Source organism: Panthera pardus, unplaced genomic scaffold (assembly GCF_024362965.1).
Source record: "Panthera pardus isolate Hobbes unplaced genomic scaffold, ASM2436296v1 HiC_scaffold_8, whole genome shotgun sequence".
Lineage (NCBI taxonomy): Eukaryota > Metazoa > Chordata > Mammalia > Carnivora > Felidae > Panthera > Panthera pardus.
The window spans coordinates 192,921-209,726 of NW_026527013.1; the positions used below are offsets into that span (position 1 = coordinate 192,921).

The window sequence follows — 16,806 nt, forward strand, 5'->3', positions numbered from 1 at the left end:
GGGATCCATCTGACCAGTGGGAGGAGACAGGGAAGACTTTCCAGAGAGGGAACCAGAAAACTGGGCCTTGGAGAGGACGCAGCTTGGTTTTATAAACAAAAGCAAAGACTGCCTGGTGGCCCTAATATTTCCCACGAGATCTGTCCTCAGCCCAGCCCAGGGAGGGCAGGAAAGGGGGCCGTGGAATTCTATCCAGGCCAGAGGGACTTTGAAGCCAGCTGGCTGCTTTCCGCCTCATTCCGCACGTAGCCCTTGAGCCCCGACACTGCCTCCTCCCCACTCCTGACCGGCTGTTCTCAGACTTGCAGCTCACCTCCCGCGGCTGCTGCCTCTCTGAACAGCACAGCCTTCAAGAAGCGGCTCCAATCTAGAGAAGCCTTCCCTTTACCCACAAGGGGCAGAAAAGTTTCCCTGCTTCCCTTTCAGGTGCTTTGGCTGCTCCAATGATTAATGGATGTAAAACAGATGAGCAGGAGGAAAACAAACAGAAGTTTAGTAACACATGTACTGAATGGGAGACAGTCGCGAAAACCAAGTAACATTCAGAAGTACGGAAGCCATCACCTTCAGAGAAAGCCAAAGATGACGCTGGGGGTGGGGAGTGTGTGATGGGAGGTGACCCGGAACCGCACAGTAGACGGGGGCAAGGCTGCAGCACATTCAACTCCTCGCCTCCCCTCCTTACAGGTTTCTGAAGGGACACACCCTTACACAGGGACTTTCCCTTGTAAATGTAAATGTTTCTTGCAAAAGGGTAACTGCTGCTCGACTTTTCAGAGCATCTCAGGTATCTGCAGCTCTTAAATATCCAGTGGAAAACAATCAGGATGCCGAAGAGGGACGCGGTGCCTCACCTGGCTGTGACCGGCACTCCCTGATGGCTCACGATGGCCAGCGTCTCCTCATGGGCTTGTCCATTTGTAGGTCTTCTTTGGAGAAGCGTTGTATTCAGACCCTTCATCCATTTTTTTTTTTTTGATACTGATTTTTGAGAGAGAGAGAGAGAGAGAGAGAGAGAGAGTAAGCAGGGGAGGGGCGGGGGGGGGGGGGACAGAGGGTCTGAAGCAGACTCAGTGCTGATAGCATCAAGCCCAACGCAGGGCTCAAACCCATGAACCACGAGATCGTGACCTGAGCCGAAGTCAGATGCTCAACCAGCTGAGCCACCCAGGCGCCCCTATTTGTACTTGTTTTAAATTGAATTGTAAGTGTTCTTTATATTGGATGTGAGTCTCTTATCAGATCTATGATTTCCCAGTGTTTTCTCCCATCCTGTGGGTTGATTTTTCACTTCCTTCTTGGTGTTCTTTGAAACACAAAGTTTTTAATTTTGATGAAATCCTATTTATCTATTTTTTTATTGTTGCTCAGGCTTTTCATGTCACAAGTAAGAAACTACTGCCTAACCCAAGATCATGAACAATAGACTACCCGTTTTGTTTTGTTTTTTGAAACTATTTTGTCATTTAACAAGGTATTTGCTGTGGGGGCGGCCGGCTGGCTCAGTCAGAAGAGCATACGACTCTTGATCTCAGGGTCATTAGCTCAAGCCCCATGTTAGGTGTGGAGATTACTTAAAAATAAAATCTTGGGGCACCTGGGTGGCTCAGTCGGTTGGGCGGCCGACTTCGGCTCAGGTCATGATCTCGCGGTCTGTGAGTTCGAGCCCCGCGTCGGGCTCTGTGCTGACAGCTCAGAGCCTGGAGCCTGTTTCAGATTCTGTGTCTCCCTCTCTCTGACCCTCCCCCGTTCATGCTCTGTCTCTCTCTGTCTCAAAAATAAATAAACGTTAAAAAAAAAAATTAAAAAAAAAAAAAATAAAATAAAATCTTAAAAAAATAGGGGCGCCTGGGTGGCTCAGTCTCAGTTAAGCCCCCGACTCTTGGTTTTGGCTCAGGTCATGATTTGTGAGTTCAAGCCCCACACCAGGCTCTGCACTGACAGCCCAGAGCCTGCTTGGGGTTCTCTCTCTCCCTCTCTCTGCCCCTCCTCTGCTAGTGCTCTCTCTCTCTCTCTCTCTCTCTCTCTCAAAATAAGTAAATAAATTTTAAAAGTTTTTACTAAATAAATAAAATCTTAAAAAATTAAAAAAGTATTTGTTGTAAAGCATGGGGAACCTCAGGATGGGTTTTCCAGACAAAACACAGTACAGCCAGTTAGTGTGAATTTCAGATAAACAGCGAATGTTCTTGCACAGCCACGTCCAAATGTTGCACGGGATACTTAATTTAGAAATTACTGGCTCTCCACCTGAAATCCACACTTAACTGCCATCCAGGTATTTTTATTTGCTAAATCTGGCAGCCCACCCCAGCCCAAGGCACACATCCCACCTGTTCACAGGGATCCCCACCGCCTCCCTTAACGCTTTATTTTCCGTATTGTGGTAAGATGCACATAACATAAAGCGAGTATTTTAACCTCTACAGAGCACGCACTTATCTGTTCTGTCATCACACTCCGAGAGGCTGAGGAAACAGAGGCGGGGCCCCGCCCAGCCCTCGCAGGCCCCGCCCCCGTTTCCTAGCAACGCAACCACACCCCTAGCCCGTGGGGCGTGGCCGCCAGGGTCACGTGGCACCGCTGCAGGCGCCCGCTCGGGCCCACGCGTGCGTATGTGCGTCCACGCGCATGCGCAGGGGGCGGCTGGCGTGCCGTGCGCGCCCCCGCCCCGCCCCGCCCCGCGACGTTGCCCTGCGCGCGCGCGCCCGGCCCCTCCCGGTTCTTATAGTGCCGCGGGCGGCGGTTGGTGGCGGGGACGGCACGGACGGGGGCGACATGGCGGTGCGGCAGCTCGTGGTCCTGGCGCTGGCGCTGCTGAGCGCCGATGGCGGCTCGGGAGCAGGTGAGGGTCCTGCCCGGCGCGGGTGGAGGCTCAGCCGCGGCAGCGGGGGCCCGCTAGGCGGCCCTGCAGGTGGAGTCCCTAAGCCCCGGCGGCTGGGGAACGCGAGGGGTCCGAGGGCTGGCCTGACCCCTGGGTGAGGGGACCTGGGGTGGGGTCTGGAGGCGGAGCCCCGCCCTTCCGCCGTCCCCGCGTCCGGCGGCGGAGGCCGGGGCCGGAGTCCAGGAGCGGCCCCCTCTCAACCGGCGGGGTCCCCGCCCGCGGCGTGCCAGTGCCACCGCGGGGTGCATTGGCGCGGCCCCGGGATCCCGCGAGCCCTGGCGAAGCCTGTGCGGCCTGGAGCGGTGGCCGCCTCCACAGGCCCTCACGTGGACGCTGGAACCAAGGACTGAGGAATGCCCGCCCCTGAAGCCGGTGGGCTGTCTGGCACAGGAAGGGATTGTCATTCTTCCCAGGATTTAGGTCCCATGTCTGGCTCTGGGTAGGCACCTGCCCCCTGGTGTTTGCCCAAACCCTGAAACCTCCGGCAGGAAGCCAGCACGCTCTGCTTCCTTTGGTTTTGTCTGATTCCAGGCCACAGAATGAGGTGGCAGCTGGTCCACCCTCCTCCTTTAACAGGAGTGGAAACTGAGGCCCAGGGCGGGAGGGGATGTGTTCCAAGGTCACCGTGAGGTCGCTTTGGCAGCCCAGTTCTGGGCAGGATGTGTTGAGAGGGTGTTTTTAACGGAGTCACAAACAGCACTTATTTCTGAGAGGCCCGCACCGTGTAGAGAACGCTCAGGGGAAAATGGATCAAAGCGTATTTTTCAGGGGAAAGCGGGACAGCCTCTCTTTTGCCTGATAGAAATTTTCTTCCTTGATCGAGACTTCCCGTTTTGTTCTGGGTTAAAGATTTATAGTGATGGGCATGTAGGGAACAAAGTGCAGAGAAGGGTCTGGGGAGGCAGGAGTGCAGGGTCACAGTGTCTACTGGGGGTGGGGGGCAGGAGGAGCTGCCTCTTGTGGGAGCTTCACCCACTTACTCCTGACCCACTTCAGGAGCTCAGTTGGCCTCTTTCCTCTTCCTTATGATCAGAACGGCCGTTCATTGAACGCCTCTGGGCAAGGGCCTTGGCGCCTGGCGTGCACATGGCTCACTGCCCGCCAGCGGGTCCCTGGCCGCTGGAGCCCTTCAGGAATAGCTCTCCCTGGCGGGAGGTAGCCGCGGACGGCCCCGGGGACGGTGGCGGGTGGGGGGGGGGGGGGTAAGGAAGTCTCTGCGTTTGGGGGGTAAGGAAGTCTCTGCGTTTGCTCCTCCCGTCAGGGGGAAGCCCTGGGGTAGCGCCTTTTCACCTGTTTCCTGGGACCAGGCACCAGAGCTGTAGCTGGAAGCCCTGCGTCTCGCGTAGGGTGTGTGTGCTGGGGAGTCTAGGTGTGTCTGTGCCCTGTCTGAATCCACCCGGGACCTTTTTACTTTGTCACCTTTCCCGGGGACCCTCACAAATACCATGCGTCCCTTTTCTGCTGGGACGTGTGAATTAGTGACCGTGTTCACCTCTCGTGGCTGGGTCAGCTAGCTCCCCAGAAACTTGTTTCAGGAGCTCTGCCAGGGGGACCCCTGCTCTCCCTGGGACTGTCCAGGGCCCCGCTGTCCTGGTGCACCAGGTTGGGAGGGCACACATGGGCACCAGGTTGCTAGCTGGGTCCTGCGGGCTGGTGATTTGGCCCGAGCCTCAGGTGATGGGAGCAGGAGCGGCCTCCTGGCCAGATGGAGGGGAGGGGAGGGTGGAGAGGCCCAGAACCCACGCCTGGCATCCCAGAAATGTTCTCTTGCTCCTCCTACCTGAGTAGAGCTGCTGAGTTGGGTGGGGAGGAGGGTGGGTGCCGGGAGCCTCAGTCTCATCCCAGCTCGTGGGCTGTTTCCCATAAGGCCTGCCTGGCCCTGTGCCCTGCCCGGCAGCCTGAGGTCAGGGAGGAGGGGTGGCTGTTTTTAGATGAAGGTGACTTTACTTGAGAACGTGGGTCACAGTCACATGGCCAAAATGGGGGGGGGGTCAAATGTTCTCCCTTGTTCCTCCTTCCTGTCCCTGTGGCCCTTAGGGTCCCTGTGAATTCCTTGGGTGCCCTCCCCCCTCAATCTGCTGGGCCAGGTGGGGCGTGTCTCAGTTCCCTGCTGTGTGCTACCCTCAGGTCAGGGCAGGGGTGTCAGCCTGTGGTTCCTCAGACAAGGGAGGAGGGAGGCAGGGTGGGGGAAGCTGTGCCTAGGCCCTCACTGCTCCTGCTGGTGGAAGTGGCCCTCAGGCCTGTGGCCTTTGGGCGACTTCTTTCTCTCCCAGGGAGGCAGGGCGCGGCTGGGTAAGATCGGACTGACCTTTCTAGCAGCCTCTGGGTGAGGGGACAAGGGCACAGACGCGAGTCTAGGAGGAGGGCATTCTCTGGCTTCACTTCCTGCCCTGACTCACCCTCCCGGCTCTGCACCGGCTGTTGGGTTTTGCAATCTTGGGAAATCTTGACTCCTGAGAAATGTGGGTTGCCGGGAGGTGATCCTTCTGAAGAGACAGCACAGCCACAGAGGGCTCAGGGCAGCCACAGAGCCCCAGCTTCACCCTTCTGCCTGCTTGGGATTGTGCCTGTTTTGAGTCCTGTGAATGGGCTTTGGGCCACCCCAGGGGCAGGCATGAAGGTCCACCTTGCCCCAGAGCAGTAGCCCGCGCCCTCCGATACGGACTTGAAGCCGTGAGTGTGTGCACGCACGTGTCCCTGTGTGTGCTTTGGGTGTGTGTCTGCACACACGTGTATACGTCTGTACTCACGTGTCGTGTGTATGTGTCTGAACCCATGTGTCCACGCGTGCATACACGTGCTGTGTGTGTGTGCATGCCCGTGACCACCCGTGTGTGTGTGTGCGTGCGTGCATGTGTGTGTGGTGCTGTGTGCGTGTGCTGCGTGTGCGTGCACGCGCCAAGGGTGGGTAGTGCCTAGGGCAGCAGAGAGGAGCCTCCCTGTAGCTCCTGTCTGGCTGCTGCTGAGCTGTCTGCCTCTTCCCCTGCCCGTCTAGAGTCCTGGGACCTTGTGTCCTGCCCTCCACTGGCCTCAGGTCCTGCCTCTTCCACACAAAGAGGCCACCGCTCCCCAGACTGGAAGTGCCAGCCTGTGGCCAGTCTGTAGCAGGACAGGGGAGGGGAGGATTCAGTGATCTCTCTCCAGTAAAGCTCGCCTGCTGCCCTTTGGGTCAGGTTAAATTTTCTTAATGACCGACCCGGTCTCTGGACGAGAGAGCCTGCTTCTTGTCGCTGCTTACTTCACACTGTGGCCTTTTAAATACAGTCTCACATTCTGATTTTTCACCCAGTTTTGTGCTGTAGGCGTCTCCCTGCAGACTGGATGGAAAAGAAGCTTATCGCCAATAGCCCTGGGATGGATCTCTGTGCCCAAATCGTCTGGGCGTGGTCTTCTAGAAGGGACGCCTCTGGGGCATATGTCACAGGGGAGGCGAGCTGGGGACAATGTGGAATTCCAGGATGATCGCACCAGAGCGTCCCTGTGACACCTGCTCTGAGCCCCGGGATAGGGCTCTGACGTGCACAAGGATGGGTTTGCTGCTTCACTGATGCCCAGTGTCTGGTGTAGAGGGAAGTGGGGGGGGTCCTCCTGGTTCATTCTCATAGTTCCATGCCTCTTACCTTCAACCCTGGGTCCCCTTGAGCGCCTGACAGTCTCCCTCCCTGAACTCTGGTCCCTGGAGGGCAGCCCTCCCTGGCTCAAGCCTCCTTGCCTCAGCAGGCTTCTTACCCTCTGGTTCTAAGTGATTTTTTTTTTTTAATGTTTTTATTATTTATTTTTGAGACAGAGTGTGAGTGGGGGAGGGGCAGAGAGAGGAAGACACAGAATCGGAAGCGGGCTCCAGGCTCCGAGCTGTCAGCACAGAGCCCGACGCGGGGCTGGAACTCAAGGACTGTGAGATCATGAGCTGAGCTGAAGTCGGACGCCTAACCGACTGAGGCACCCAGGCGCCCCTGGTTCTAAGTGATTTTTGATTCCTAAAGAGAACATCTCAAGCCAGTGGGGACGTTTGCCTAGTTGGAAATTAAACAGAAGGTCCAGGCCCTGGGAGTCCACCAGCAGTGCCTTGGTTGTCCCTACAGAGAGGCTTAGTGGCAAGTGGGGGTGCACTCTTGACCTTCCGGAAGAAGGTGCCGTTCAGGACGGGGCAGCTGTAGCCAGCAGGCCCTGCCCCGGTGGGAGGTACCCACCTCGGATGGCCCTGCCTTGATGGGGGGGGGGGGGTTCTGCAGGGGCATCCAGGGAATGGCGGCTGGGACTGTGCTAGATTCACTTGTTTATTTATTTGTTTATTTATTTTTGAGAGAGTATGTGAGCAGGGGAGGGGCAGAGGGAGAAGAACTTTTTTTTTTTTATGTTTATTTTGAGAGAGAGAAAATCCCAAGCCGGCTCTGCTCTGTCAGCACAGAGCCCGACATGGGGCTCGGACTCCTCTGAGCTGTGCAAGTATGACCTCAGGCAAAATCAGAAGTCAGATGCTTACCTGACTGAATCACCCAGGTACCCCCAGTAGATTTATCTTTTTTTTCTTTTAATTTTTTTTTTTTAATGTTTACTTATTCTGAGAGTGAGAGCATGAGCAGGGGAGGGGCAGAAAGAGGGAAAGAGAGAATCCCAAGTAGGCTCTGTGTTGTCAGTGCAGACTCCTGTGTGGTGTTTCATTTCCCCAACTGTGAGACCTGAGCTGAAATCAAAAGTCAGAGGCTTAACTGACTGAGCCACCCAGGCGCCCTTAGATTTATCTTTTTTCTTTTTTTTTTTTTTTTAACATTTATTCATTATTGAGAGACAGACACAGGATGTGAGCAGGGCAGGGGTAGAGAGAGAAGGAGACACAGAATCTGAAGCAAGTTCCAGGCTCCAGGCTGTCAGCACAGAGCCCGACGCGGGGCTCGAACTCATGAACCGTGAGATCATGACCTGAGTCGAAGTCGGTCGCCCAACCGATGGAGCCACCCAGGTACCCCAGATTTATCTTTTAAAAGAGGAATTTCGGAGGTGCCTGGGGGGCTCAGTCAGTTAAGAGTCCGACTCTTGGTTTCAGCTCAGGTCATGATCTCGCGGTGTGTGAGTTCAAGCCCCGCATCAGGCTCCGTGCTGACAGTGTGGAGCCTGCTTGGGATTCTCTCTCTCTCTCTCTCTCTCTCTCTCTCTCTCTGCCTCTCTGCTCCTCCCCCACTCACTCTGTCTCTCTCTCAAAAATAAATAAATAAAACTTAAAAAAAATTAGAAAATAAAAAACAGAGTCCAACTTCAGCTCAGGTCATGATCTCAGAGCTCGTGAGTTCGAGCCCCGCGTCGGGCTCTGTGCTGACAGCTCGGAGCCTGGATCCTGCTTCTCATTCTGTGTCTCCCTCTCTCTCTGCCCCTCCCCCACTCACAGTCTGTCTGTCTTTCTCAAAAATAAACAAACACTAAAAAACACTTTTTTAATACAAAAGGAATTTCAGGTCTGTGCTGGGCTGGACCCAGCAGTCCATGTCTTGGCCAGGTTCTGGGGCCCAGGGTGGTTATTGGCTTTCGTTTCCAACACCTGAGGCCCAGCTGGTTAGAATGGTTCCTGACAGAACCTTCATCAAGCCCTCTTCTCTGCAGACCCCAGGCTCCTTTAACTCCACAGAAGGTGTCCTTCCAGAAGGAGCCAGGTGTGAGTCAGGACTCCTCTCCTCTGGGCCGGCTCAGGACAGTGTGGATGGCCTGGGGTGTCCGGGCCATTGCGCGCTTGCCACAGGGACAAGTGGGCAGGTGGTTCAGGGTCCTCCTGGGTTTGGGTCCTTTCTTTCCCTGACCTTTTGCCAATATTCTCTCCTGTGGCCACCTAGGGAGCGGGATCTGGACATCTGTAGATGATGCTGGCTCCAAAACACGCCTTACCTGTGCCTTGAACCACAGCACCACTGAGATCGTCGGCCACCGCTGGGTGAAGGCGGGCAAGGTGCTGAAGGAAGACGCGCTGCCCGACCTGAAGACAGAGTATGAGTGAGTGGGGCCTGCCTCAGGGCCCGCAAACACACCGGGCCCCATCTCAGCCTGCAGGCGTCACCCCCAGGCCCCTTCCTGCCCCTGCTCCCACACCGTGTTGCTGCTCACGGCCTCTCTGGTCAATCAGAACTGGGGTTGTGGTCGGCGGGCCTGCTTTGGACAGACGTTAGACACAAGCTCTGCTCAGATCCCTCAGTGGGAGAAGCCCAGGCTTCTGGGGTCTGAGATGGCCAAGGCCTGGCATCCAGCGAGGGTCCCCTGGCTGCTGAATGTAAGGCTGGACTCCAAGACCCTTCCCTTCTTTCTCCGGGGTACCGGCTGAGGAGGGCAGGCAGACCTGGGGTCTCCCAGCCCGGAGTCCCCAAGCACCTGGCTCCCTGAGGTCTGGGGGCCTCTGTGCCACCCTGCTCTGAAGCCTGGTCTTAGTCGATGCCTGAGCCAGCTCCAGAACCAGTCTGGTTTCAGGGGTGACTGGGCACAGGGGCTCATCGATGCAGGCACCGGGTCAGTCGGTGGGGGGGGGGACCAGTTCCATCTGCCACCCATGCCTCCTCGTCTCTCCCTGATGGGAAGCGGGCAGCCTGTGCCCTCGTGCCCTGCAGGGACTCCCGAGTGTGGCCTTGCTCTGGCCCCCGGTGGGAGTCCCCTGCGGCTCCACCGAGGACGGGATGGTGTCCCCACCACGAGCCCCGCTCATTGCTGCGCGTCTGTTTGCAGGGTGGACCTGGATGACCGCTCTGGTGAGTACTGGTGCGTCTTCCTCCCGGAGCAAGCAGGCAAGACCAGCATCGAGGTGAAGGGTGAGCTCTGGGGGCCCTCGGGGGCATCTGGGGCGGGGCTGGGGGCCAGAAGGACCCCCAGAGAGGGACAGCTCCTCCTCCAGGGTCACGGGCTCAGGCTCCTGCCTTGCTCGGTTACCCCTGTAGGGCTCCCCAACATCAAGGCCGTGAAGAAGTCCGAGCACGCCACCGAGAGGGAGTCGGTCGTGCTAGGCTGCAAGTCTGACTCCTTCCCCCCGGTCAGCGACTGGGTGTGGTACAAGATGGAAAGCTCTGGTGACCAGGTGAGGCCCACGCCTGCCGGGGGAAGAGCTGGCCTCCGCCCCAGCCCCGGTCCCTACAAAGTCCGCCCACCCCCAGGTCATCAGCAACAGCTCCCGGAACAAATTCTTCGTGGTGTCCTCGGAGACTAAGACGGAGCTGCACATCTCGAGCCTGGACCTGGAGACGGACCCCGGCAGGTACGCCTGCAACGGCACCAACTCGGAGGGCACCAGCCAGGCCGTGGTCACGCTGCGCGTGCGAAACCGCTTCGCTGCCCTCTGGCCTTTCCTGGGCATCGTGGCCGAGGTGCTGGTGCTGGTCACTGTGATCTTCATCTATGAGAAGCGACGGAAGCCGGACGAGGTCCTGGACGGTGAGCCCACAGGCCCTTTGCTCGCTGTGCAGGGGGGTGGGGGGTGGGGGGAGGCCACTGTCCGGGAGTGCGGGACAGAGGAGGGCGCTGTGGGGCCAAACGGGTCCCCAGCTGGAGGTCTGCTCGCCTATTGCCTGGTCTGGCCCACCGTCCTCCCTCACTCGGCTGCAGGTGGGTGACCAACGAGGGGAGTGGCTGTCCTCTTGGCTGCTCTGCCCCTGCCCGTGGTGGCTGCTGAGGGCCCAAGGGTTGTAGGCACCAAGCATGCTCTTGACTTTGTACGTGACGGAGCTCAGGAAACCCGAGCTTGGCCCCCTGCCTGGCTCCTGCGGGCTGAGTTCATGAGGAGCGGGCGGGGCTCCCAGGCACCCCTTGGGCCATGACCCCAGACAGCTCATTTTGAGGACGCACGTGCTGGCAGCCGGGCTGGTTGCCTGCACTTAACAGTCAGGGAAACTGAGGGCAGGGCCCAGCAGGACCGGTGCCAGCCCACGAGGGGCCTCGTCCCGGGACACTTCCTGATGGCCTGTCCTCTCTTTACATGTGGCCGCGCGTCTGCACAGATGAGGACACCGGCTCCGCTCCTCTGTAAGTCATGGCCTTGCTGGGCTAGCAGGCAGGCAGTGTTCCCCGGGCAGGGCCTGGAGGGGCTGCTGGCCTGGATAGCCTGCACCGTGCACGTGGTGGGTGGGAGCAGGGACACCGTTGTGTCTTCCCGAGCGTCCGTCAGCCCTCTGTCCCTCCCCAGGAAGAGCAGCGGGCACATCAACGACAAAGGCAAGAACGTTCGCCAGAGGAACGCCAACTGAGGTGAGGAGGGGCGGGGGGTGAGGGGAGGGAGGACTACCCCCCCCCCCCGCCCCCAGCTTCGGGCTGCTGTCTGAGCGTCTGTCCTGCCCCCACACAGGCCTCCAGCCTCTGTCCGGAGCAGCTCAGTGTCTGCTGTTCGCAGAGTCCACGTTCTTTCCTCTTAAAGGAGACCCGCTCCACGAAAGCAGACCACACTGTGGGTCAGCTCACGTTTCTTTCCTTTTTAAAACTAAACTAGGGTTTTCTACATGTAGAATTCCATTCTTTAGGAGTTTTGGTTTTCCTTTTTAAATATTTTGTGAGCGCCTTGAGGAAGCCATGAGCTTCCTGTGAGATTACTGGTGCCCTCTACCCATCCCCTCGCTGCCCACTTGTCCCCTCGCTGTCCCCCCCCCCACACACACACACGCAGACACCTGTCCCTCCTGTCCCCCCAGCCCATCCCCTCGGCATCCCACCGCATCTTGGGGGTCATGAAGGGCAGACTGGCCTTCTTCTGGGGCTCTACCTCCTGAGGCTGCTGGGCCTCGTTGGGACCCTTTGCAGAAAGTCACGGGTTGTGTGGTGGGAGCATATCGTGCCTGCCTGTCTGTCTGAGGTCTGTGCTGCCGGGTCGCCTCCAGTCTGTGTTGTGTGTTGGGACAGCTCAAGGCAGGCAGGGCCCCCGCCATCCACGCCTGGCTGAGGAGTGGTGTGGCGGCCATCCTGCCAGAGCTGCGTCCTGACTCGCCCGCCACCTGCCTGCTCACCAATAAAGGCTGACCCGTGTCCGTCTTTCCAGGCTCCTGTGTGCGCCGGCCCAGGGTCTCAGCAGGAGAACCAGGGCAGGGGTGGGGGGGTACAGATGGGGGGGGGGGGCGCAGAGGGGCCGGGCCTGTGGCAGGTCTGGGAATGGGGGGGCTCACCAGCTGGTTCCCTCCACACAGCAGCCCTTCCCTCTGAGTTTGTTTCTTGCCGTCAAAGAGGACCGGACAGGGGCACCTGGGAATCCTTCCCATGGGCCCCCCAGGACAGAACAGGCAACCCCCACCCACAGCTGCCTGGCACCCACCTGCCCTGGGCAGGAAGCTCCCTGTGGTTTGAGTGGGAAGTGAGGGGGTGGGGGGTGGGGCAGGCCCTCATGATGGATCCCAGCAGGTGTCCGTAGTGGAGCCAGCCCCTTGGGACTTTGTCCAGCTGAAGGGAGGCCACTGAGGCCTAGAAAGCCCCGAAGGGCAGTGCTGTGGTAGGGAGGTGGCCCTTCTGAGCTGGCCCCCAGGAGAAAGGGAGTCCCTGTTTGCACAGCCCAGCCTGACAACTGCAACAAACATGGGTGGGGCTGAGGGTCTGGGGAACACTCCATGGGAGCAGATCACAGGAGGTAGGGCCTCATGAGCTTCGTCCTCGCCAAACCTGGGGGCTCTGGCTGGTGCCATCTAGGCCTCCTGCTTGGTACAGAGGAGGAGTGACCCTGCAGCCACTCCTAGGGAGTGTGGTCGTCCCATACCTCCCCTCTGGGGTCATGAGGAACCAGAGGCCAAGGAGCCCTGAGCCAGCTATTCCTAAGTCTCCGTAGCAGCCAGAAATTGGGGCTTGCATGTGAAATTCTTAATTTTCAATGTGGGTAAAAACTCCAGCGTAACGACGCCCGCGAGGTCAGGCTTGGCCCGCGAACTGCCAGTTTGAGACTCCAGGCTCTGAAACGGAGCTGACCGGGGTGCCCCCACCCCTGCTGAGCTCTGGCGGCCACACTGTCAGCTGCAAGTATTCCCTGGGCTTCTGTGGGCAGAACGGGTGTCCGTGCTACAGCCCCCTCCCACCCCCAGGTCACCGGGAGGAGCTGGACCCGCTGGGCTGGGGGAGCTGCGGACCCGGCCTTCCCCCTGGCCGTCACCAGAGGGCGCTACACACTTGCCATGGAGCAGGCTCTAGGGGCCAGCGGAGCCCCTCCTCTACAGAGGGCTCTTGGGGCTGCACCAGCCTGGCCCTGGACACAGCTGGCCCAACCTCCCTGCACCCGGGGGTTCCTTGGGGGCACCCACCACTCACGCTTTGGAGATCACGCAGCAACACCGGCTGGGCACCCGTGTCGTGGCTGGGCTGTGGCGGGGGAGGAGGTGATGACGAGCTGGCCCCTCGCTGGGGAAGCTGCCGGGGCTCAGGTGCAGCCTCCCTCGTCGCCCCAAGTCAGAAGGCACACGTGCGCACTGGGTTGCTGGGGCTCTGTGTCCCCTGGGAGGCCAGGGCCCTGTCCATCTGCTTCCTGCTGCGCTCTGCACTGGGTCCAGACGGGACGTGCGGGAGCTTCTGGCCGGCAGAGCCTGGGGCAGGAGCGGGGCTTCCCGGAGCGTGGGGGGTGCTGTGGCGAGGCGAGCGAGGCTCGGTCTCCTTAGCAGCCCTCTCTCTCTGGTCCTCCTAGCCCAAAAGACCCTCCCCTCACAGATGCCCCTCACGTGGACGCATAATTAGCAAAATTGGGACCACTCACAAGCAGCTTTGTAAGCTTTCTTTGTAAGCACTTAAGCATTCGTTCTTCCATCTGTAAGCATTTAATGAGCACGGCAGTGTGCTCTCTGTGCCGCTGGGGGGCGTTCTTGTTAACAGCCTGCTGGAGCCTGCCTCAGTTTCCCCAGAGTGGGGTGAAGAAGTGACAGCCGCCAAGTCTCAAGAGTCCATGGGTTCATATTTGGCAAGTGCTAGGAGGCTCAGGAACCGGTGTCTCGGGGTCCCAATCTGTGGAGGGCAGAGGGGCAGAGGGCTGGGGTGTCCATTAGACGAAACGGCACGTTGCCGGTGCTGTTTGGGCATCTCTGGGCCCACAGAGGGGGCTGTGCATCCTCTCCCTGGGACACCCCACCCAGAGCACCCCAAGGTGCGGGCACCCCAAGGTCTCACACCGGTTGGCAGCAAGGGAGAGATTGGAGGTCTTGCCCAGCAGCAGAAGACAGAGCTGGAACGAAGTAGGACAGAGGTGCTGGGGGTCATCAGGTTTGGCTGTCCCGCCCCATCCACCAGGGAGAGTGATCTCTGTGAGGAAAGGAAAACCCTGCTGAGTCCTAGGTTAGCAGAACTGAGGACATCCTCCCTGCAGACACCATGAAGCTGAGGTCACTTGCCACTCTGGGCGGGACCCCCAGAGCACAATGGTGTTTGCATGTGTGGCTCTAAGACCTGGGGCACGTCACCCTCTACTTCCTAAGCCAGCCGTCCTGCCACCCATGTCTGATCAGACATCTCAGTATTCTTTGAGTCCGGCAGCCCCTGAGGGTTAAACTCCGGGACAGTCACTGGTCTGGGGCCTGCCAAAGCCCTGGCCTCGTTTTGTCTTCTTGTTCTTAAATTATTTTCCACTCAGAGGGAGGGTGCCTAGACTGTCTGGGCTTCAGGGCCTCCAGCCTGGACTTGCCCCAGCTAGAGAGGGAGCAGGCTTGTGAGTGGAGGTCCGAAGGTGCCCCCAGAGCCCGTGCCGGGGGTAGCACCGAAGGAGGGACGGTGCCAGGGGCTCAGCGCAGCAGAGGCACTGTCTGTAGAGTCCAGGAATGGTGAGCAAGGATGGGGGGCTAACTGGATGGTGCGGAGGGATTGGGGTTTCCTTCCAAAGGCACTGGGGAGTCCAGAGCAGTTTTAGGCAACAGACCTGCCTCACCCACTGCTGTCTCAGTGTCCTCATCATCTTCACCCACCCCCTGGGTCCTTCATATCCTTTCTTCTCCCACAAGCCAGGCACCATCCTGCCTCAGGGCTTTTTTGCACAGGCCTTGCCACCTTTCAGACACTCTTCCCGCAAATGTCCACATGATACCAGCCCTCTCTTCCTTCTGGTTTTCCCTCAGGGAAGCCTCTGGACATTGCCGCCCCCCCCCCCTCCCCCGGCACCTTTTTCCTCCCTTTCCTGGCCTGAGTTGCGTGGCACTGGCCACCTTCTAATTATCTATGAAACGTAATGTTTACTGTGTTGACTGTCCCCTCTGCTTAACTGTTGGCCTGTGAGAATCAGTTCTGAATTCCAGCCCCTGATCAAGTGCTTAATGAAGATTTGTTGAATCAATGAATTGAATGAATGCAAAGAACACTGTCCTGGGCAGGTGGTGACCGGGTTGGGAGACGCACGCTGGTAGCCATCTGGCCCAGGGTGGAGTCTGTGGGAGGAAGGGGAGTTGTTGGGACCTGCGGACAGGGTCCCCAAGGCTCAGGAGGGGCTGGGACCATCCCCCCCCCCAGGCGACTCCCAGGTCCAGGCCTGCCTCTCCCACCCCCAGGCCTGGTGGGTCCTCAGGCTGGGCCACAGGCCGCCTCCCTCCCGCTCTCAGCCACAAGCCCTGGGGCTCTGGCGGCCTGCCCAGACTGACATGCTCCCAGGGTGAGCATAAAAGGTCCCCCTTCAACTGGAGCACACATCTGCCCGGGGCGGGCCGCAGCCTGGCACTGCCAACCCTACTGCCCATTTTCTCGCCACCACCTCAGGACAGAGAGCAGCCCTGCCCGCCCACCCGCCTGGCCGCAGGTCCGGCCGCAGGCAAGGTGGCGGTGACCCCAGGGAGGCCAGGCCTGCCTCATGGAAGCACCGGGGGCCCCGGGGCTCGAGGCAGCCTGGTGGGGGGCTCAAGACGTCCCGGCTCAGTCCCTCTCTCAATCACCAGTGAGCACCCACCGTGTTCAGGGACAGTTACATCTCTGCTCTCGTGGACCCAACATCCCAGCAGGTGGGTGTGCCCACGGAACAGTGCTATGAAGGCTGGAGGCTCCCGGAGGCCAGGACGTGCCTTCTCCTCTCTGTCTCCCTCCATCACCTGCCTCTCAGGACGCCTCTCCCCCACTCTGGTTGAGCCCGGCTAGGGACGAGGGCCTAGGGACCAGGGGCTAGGGCCTGTGCTCCCATGTCACTTAACACCAAATAAGTCCCCAACCTGGTTCCTGGTCCCGGCACAGAGCCTCAGGTGTCCTCCCAGAGGTGGGGGCTGGGCCCAAGAGGCAGAGAAATGGGGCAGTCGGGTGGGACTCCCATGTGGGCATCAGTGGGAAGTGGGCAGGGACTGAGTTCCCCTCTATGATCCTGGGACCCACCAGCCTTACAGGAGATCCCAGCCCTCCATTGGATTTTAGGGGGCAGGTGCCAACACCAATGGGTGGCTCTTCCTGTTGGCCACAGTTTTCTTCACACGCAGGAGGCGAGAAAGACCTGGAGACCGGCCGCATGGACCCCATTTTGCCCCTCCGCACACAACACACTCCCACGGGTCTTTCCAGGGCCCTCGAATTACAAAGCCAAGGCCCTTCTGGCCTTTAAAAACATCCTTCTTATTACGGAAATTCTCACTTACAGAAAGGAAGGAGGCTGGCACGGGGGCGGTCTCGCTTCCCTGCGCCTGGCTGTGGCCTCCAGGCGGGTAAACCCTGCGCGCGGGGAAGATCCCTTGCGAAGGTGGAGCGCGGAGGAGGCTCTGGTCCCCGGGGCTGGGCTCAGTGACCTTGGACGTGTCCTTCCGCCTCGCGGGCCTCAGTTTCCCTTTCTGGAACGAGGCCTGAACAGGTCTCCAAGGCCTCAGGCCGCGTGCCCTTGGGCGGTCACCGACCCCGCGGCCTCAGTTTCCCTGGCGCGGGGGTCTGGGCGCGGCGCGCCGGGAGGGGGCGCGGGCAGAGGCGGGGCCCCCAACCCGCCCCCGCCCCTGCCCCTCCCCGGGGCCCCGCCCCCGCGGCCCCGCCCCAGCCCAGGCCCCGCCTCCCCCCCCTCCCTC

General features: G+C 59.4%; 1 protein-coding gene and 1 long non-coding RNA gene across 3 annotated transcripts; one reads left to right on the top strand and one right to left on the bottom strand.

Annotated features, from left to right (window-relative positions):
• Nucleotides 1–2,710: 2,710 nt before the first annotated feature.
• BSG (basigin (Ok blood group)) lies at nucleotides 2,711–11,866 on the top strand. Its single transcript, XM_053898550.1, has 8 exons — nucleotides 2,711–2,845; nucleotides 8,707–8,863; nucleotides 9,584–9,666; nucleotides 9,793–9,929; nucleotides 10,006–10,282; nucleotides 10,846–10,870; nucleotides 11,031–11,092; nucleotides 11,190–11,866. The coding sequence occupies exons 1-7, from the start codon at nucleotides 2,779–2,781 to the stop codon at nucleotides 11,089–11,091; spliced, it is 807 nt and encodes a 268-aa protein (XP_053754525.1). The 5' UTR covers nucleotides 2,711–2,778; the 3' UTR covers nucleotide 11,092; nucleotides 11,190–11,866.
• Nucleotides 11,867–13,064: 1,198 nt separating this feature from the next.
• Nucleotides 13,065–16,804, bottom strand: LOC109257754 (uncharacterized). 2 transcript variants are annotated; one of them, XR_002076091.2, is made up of 3 exons: nucleotides 16,393–16,786; nucleotides 13,560–14,098; nucleotides 13,065–13,430 (listed from the first exon to the last, which is right to left on the bottom strand). It is a non-coding gene; the product is annotated as an uncharacterized LOC109257754 (long non-coding RNA). The 2 variants fall into 2 exon arrangements; XR_008420684.1 differs by lacking the exon at nucleotides 13,065–13,430 and having other exon boundaries at nucleotides 13,556–14,098; nucleotides 16,393–16,804.
• Nucleotides 16,805–16,806: the final 2 nt, after the last annotated feature.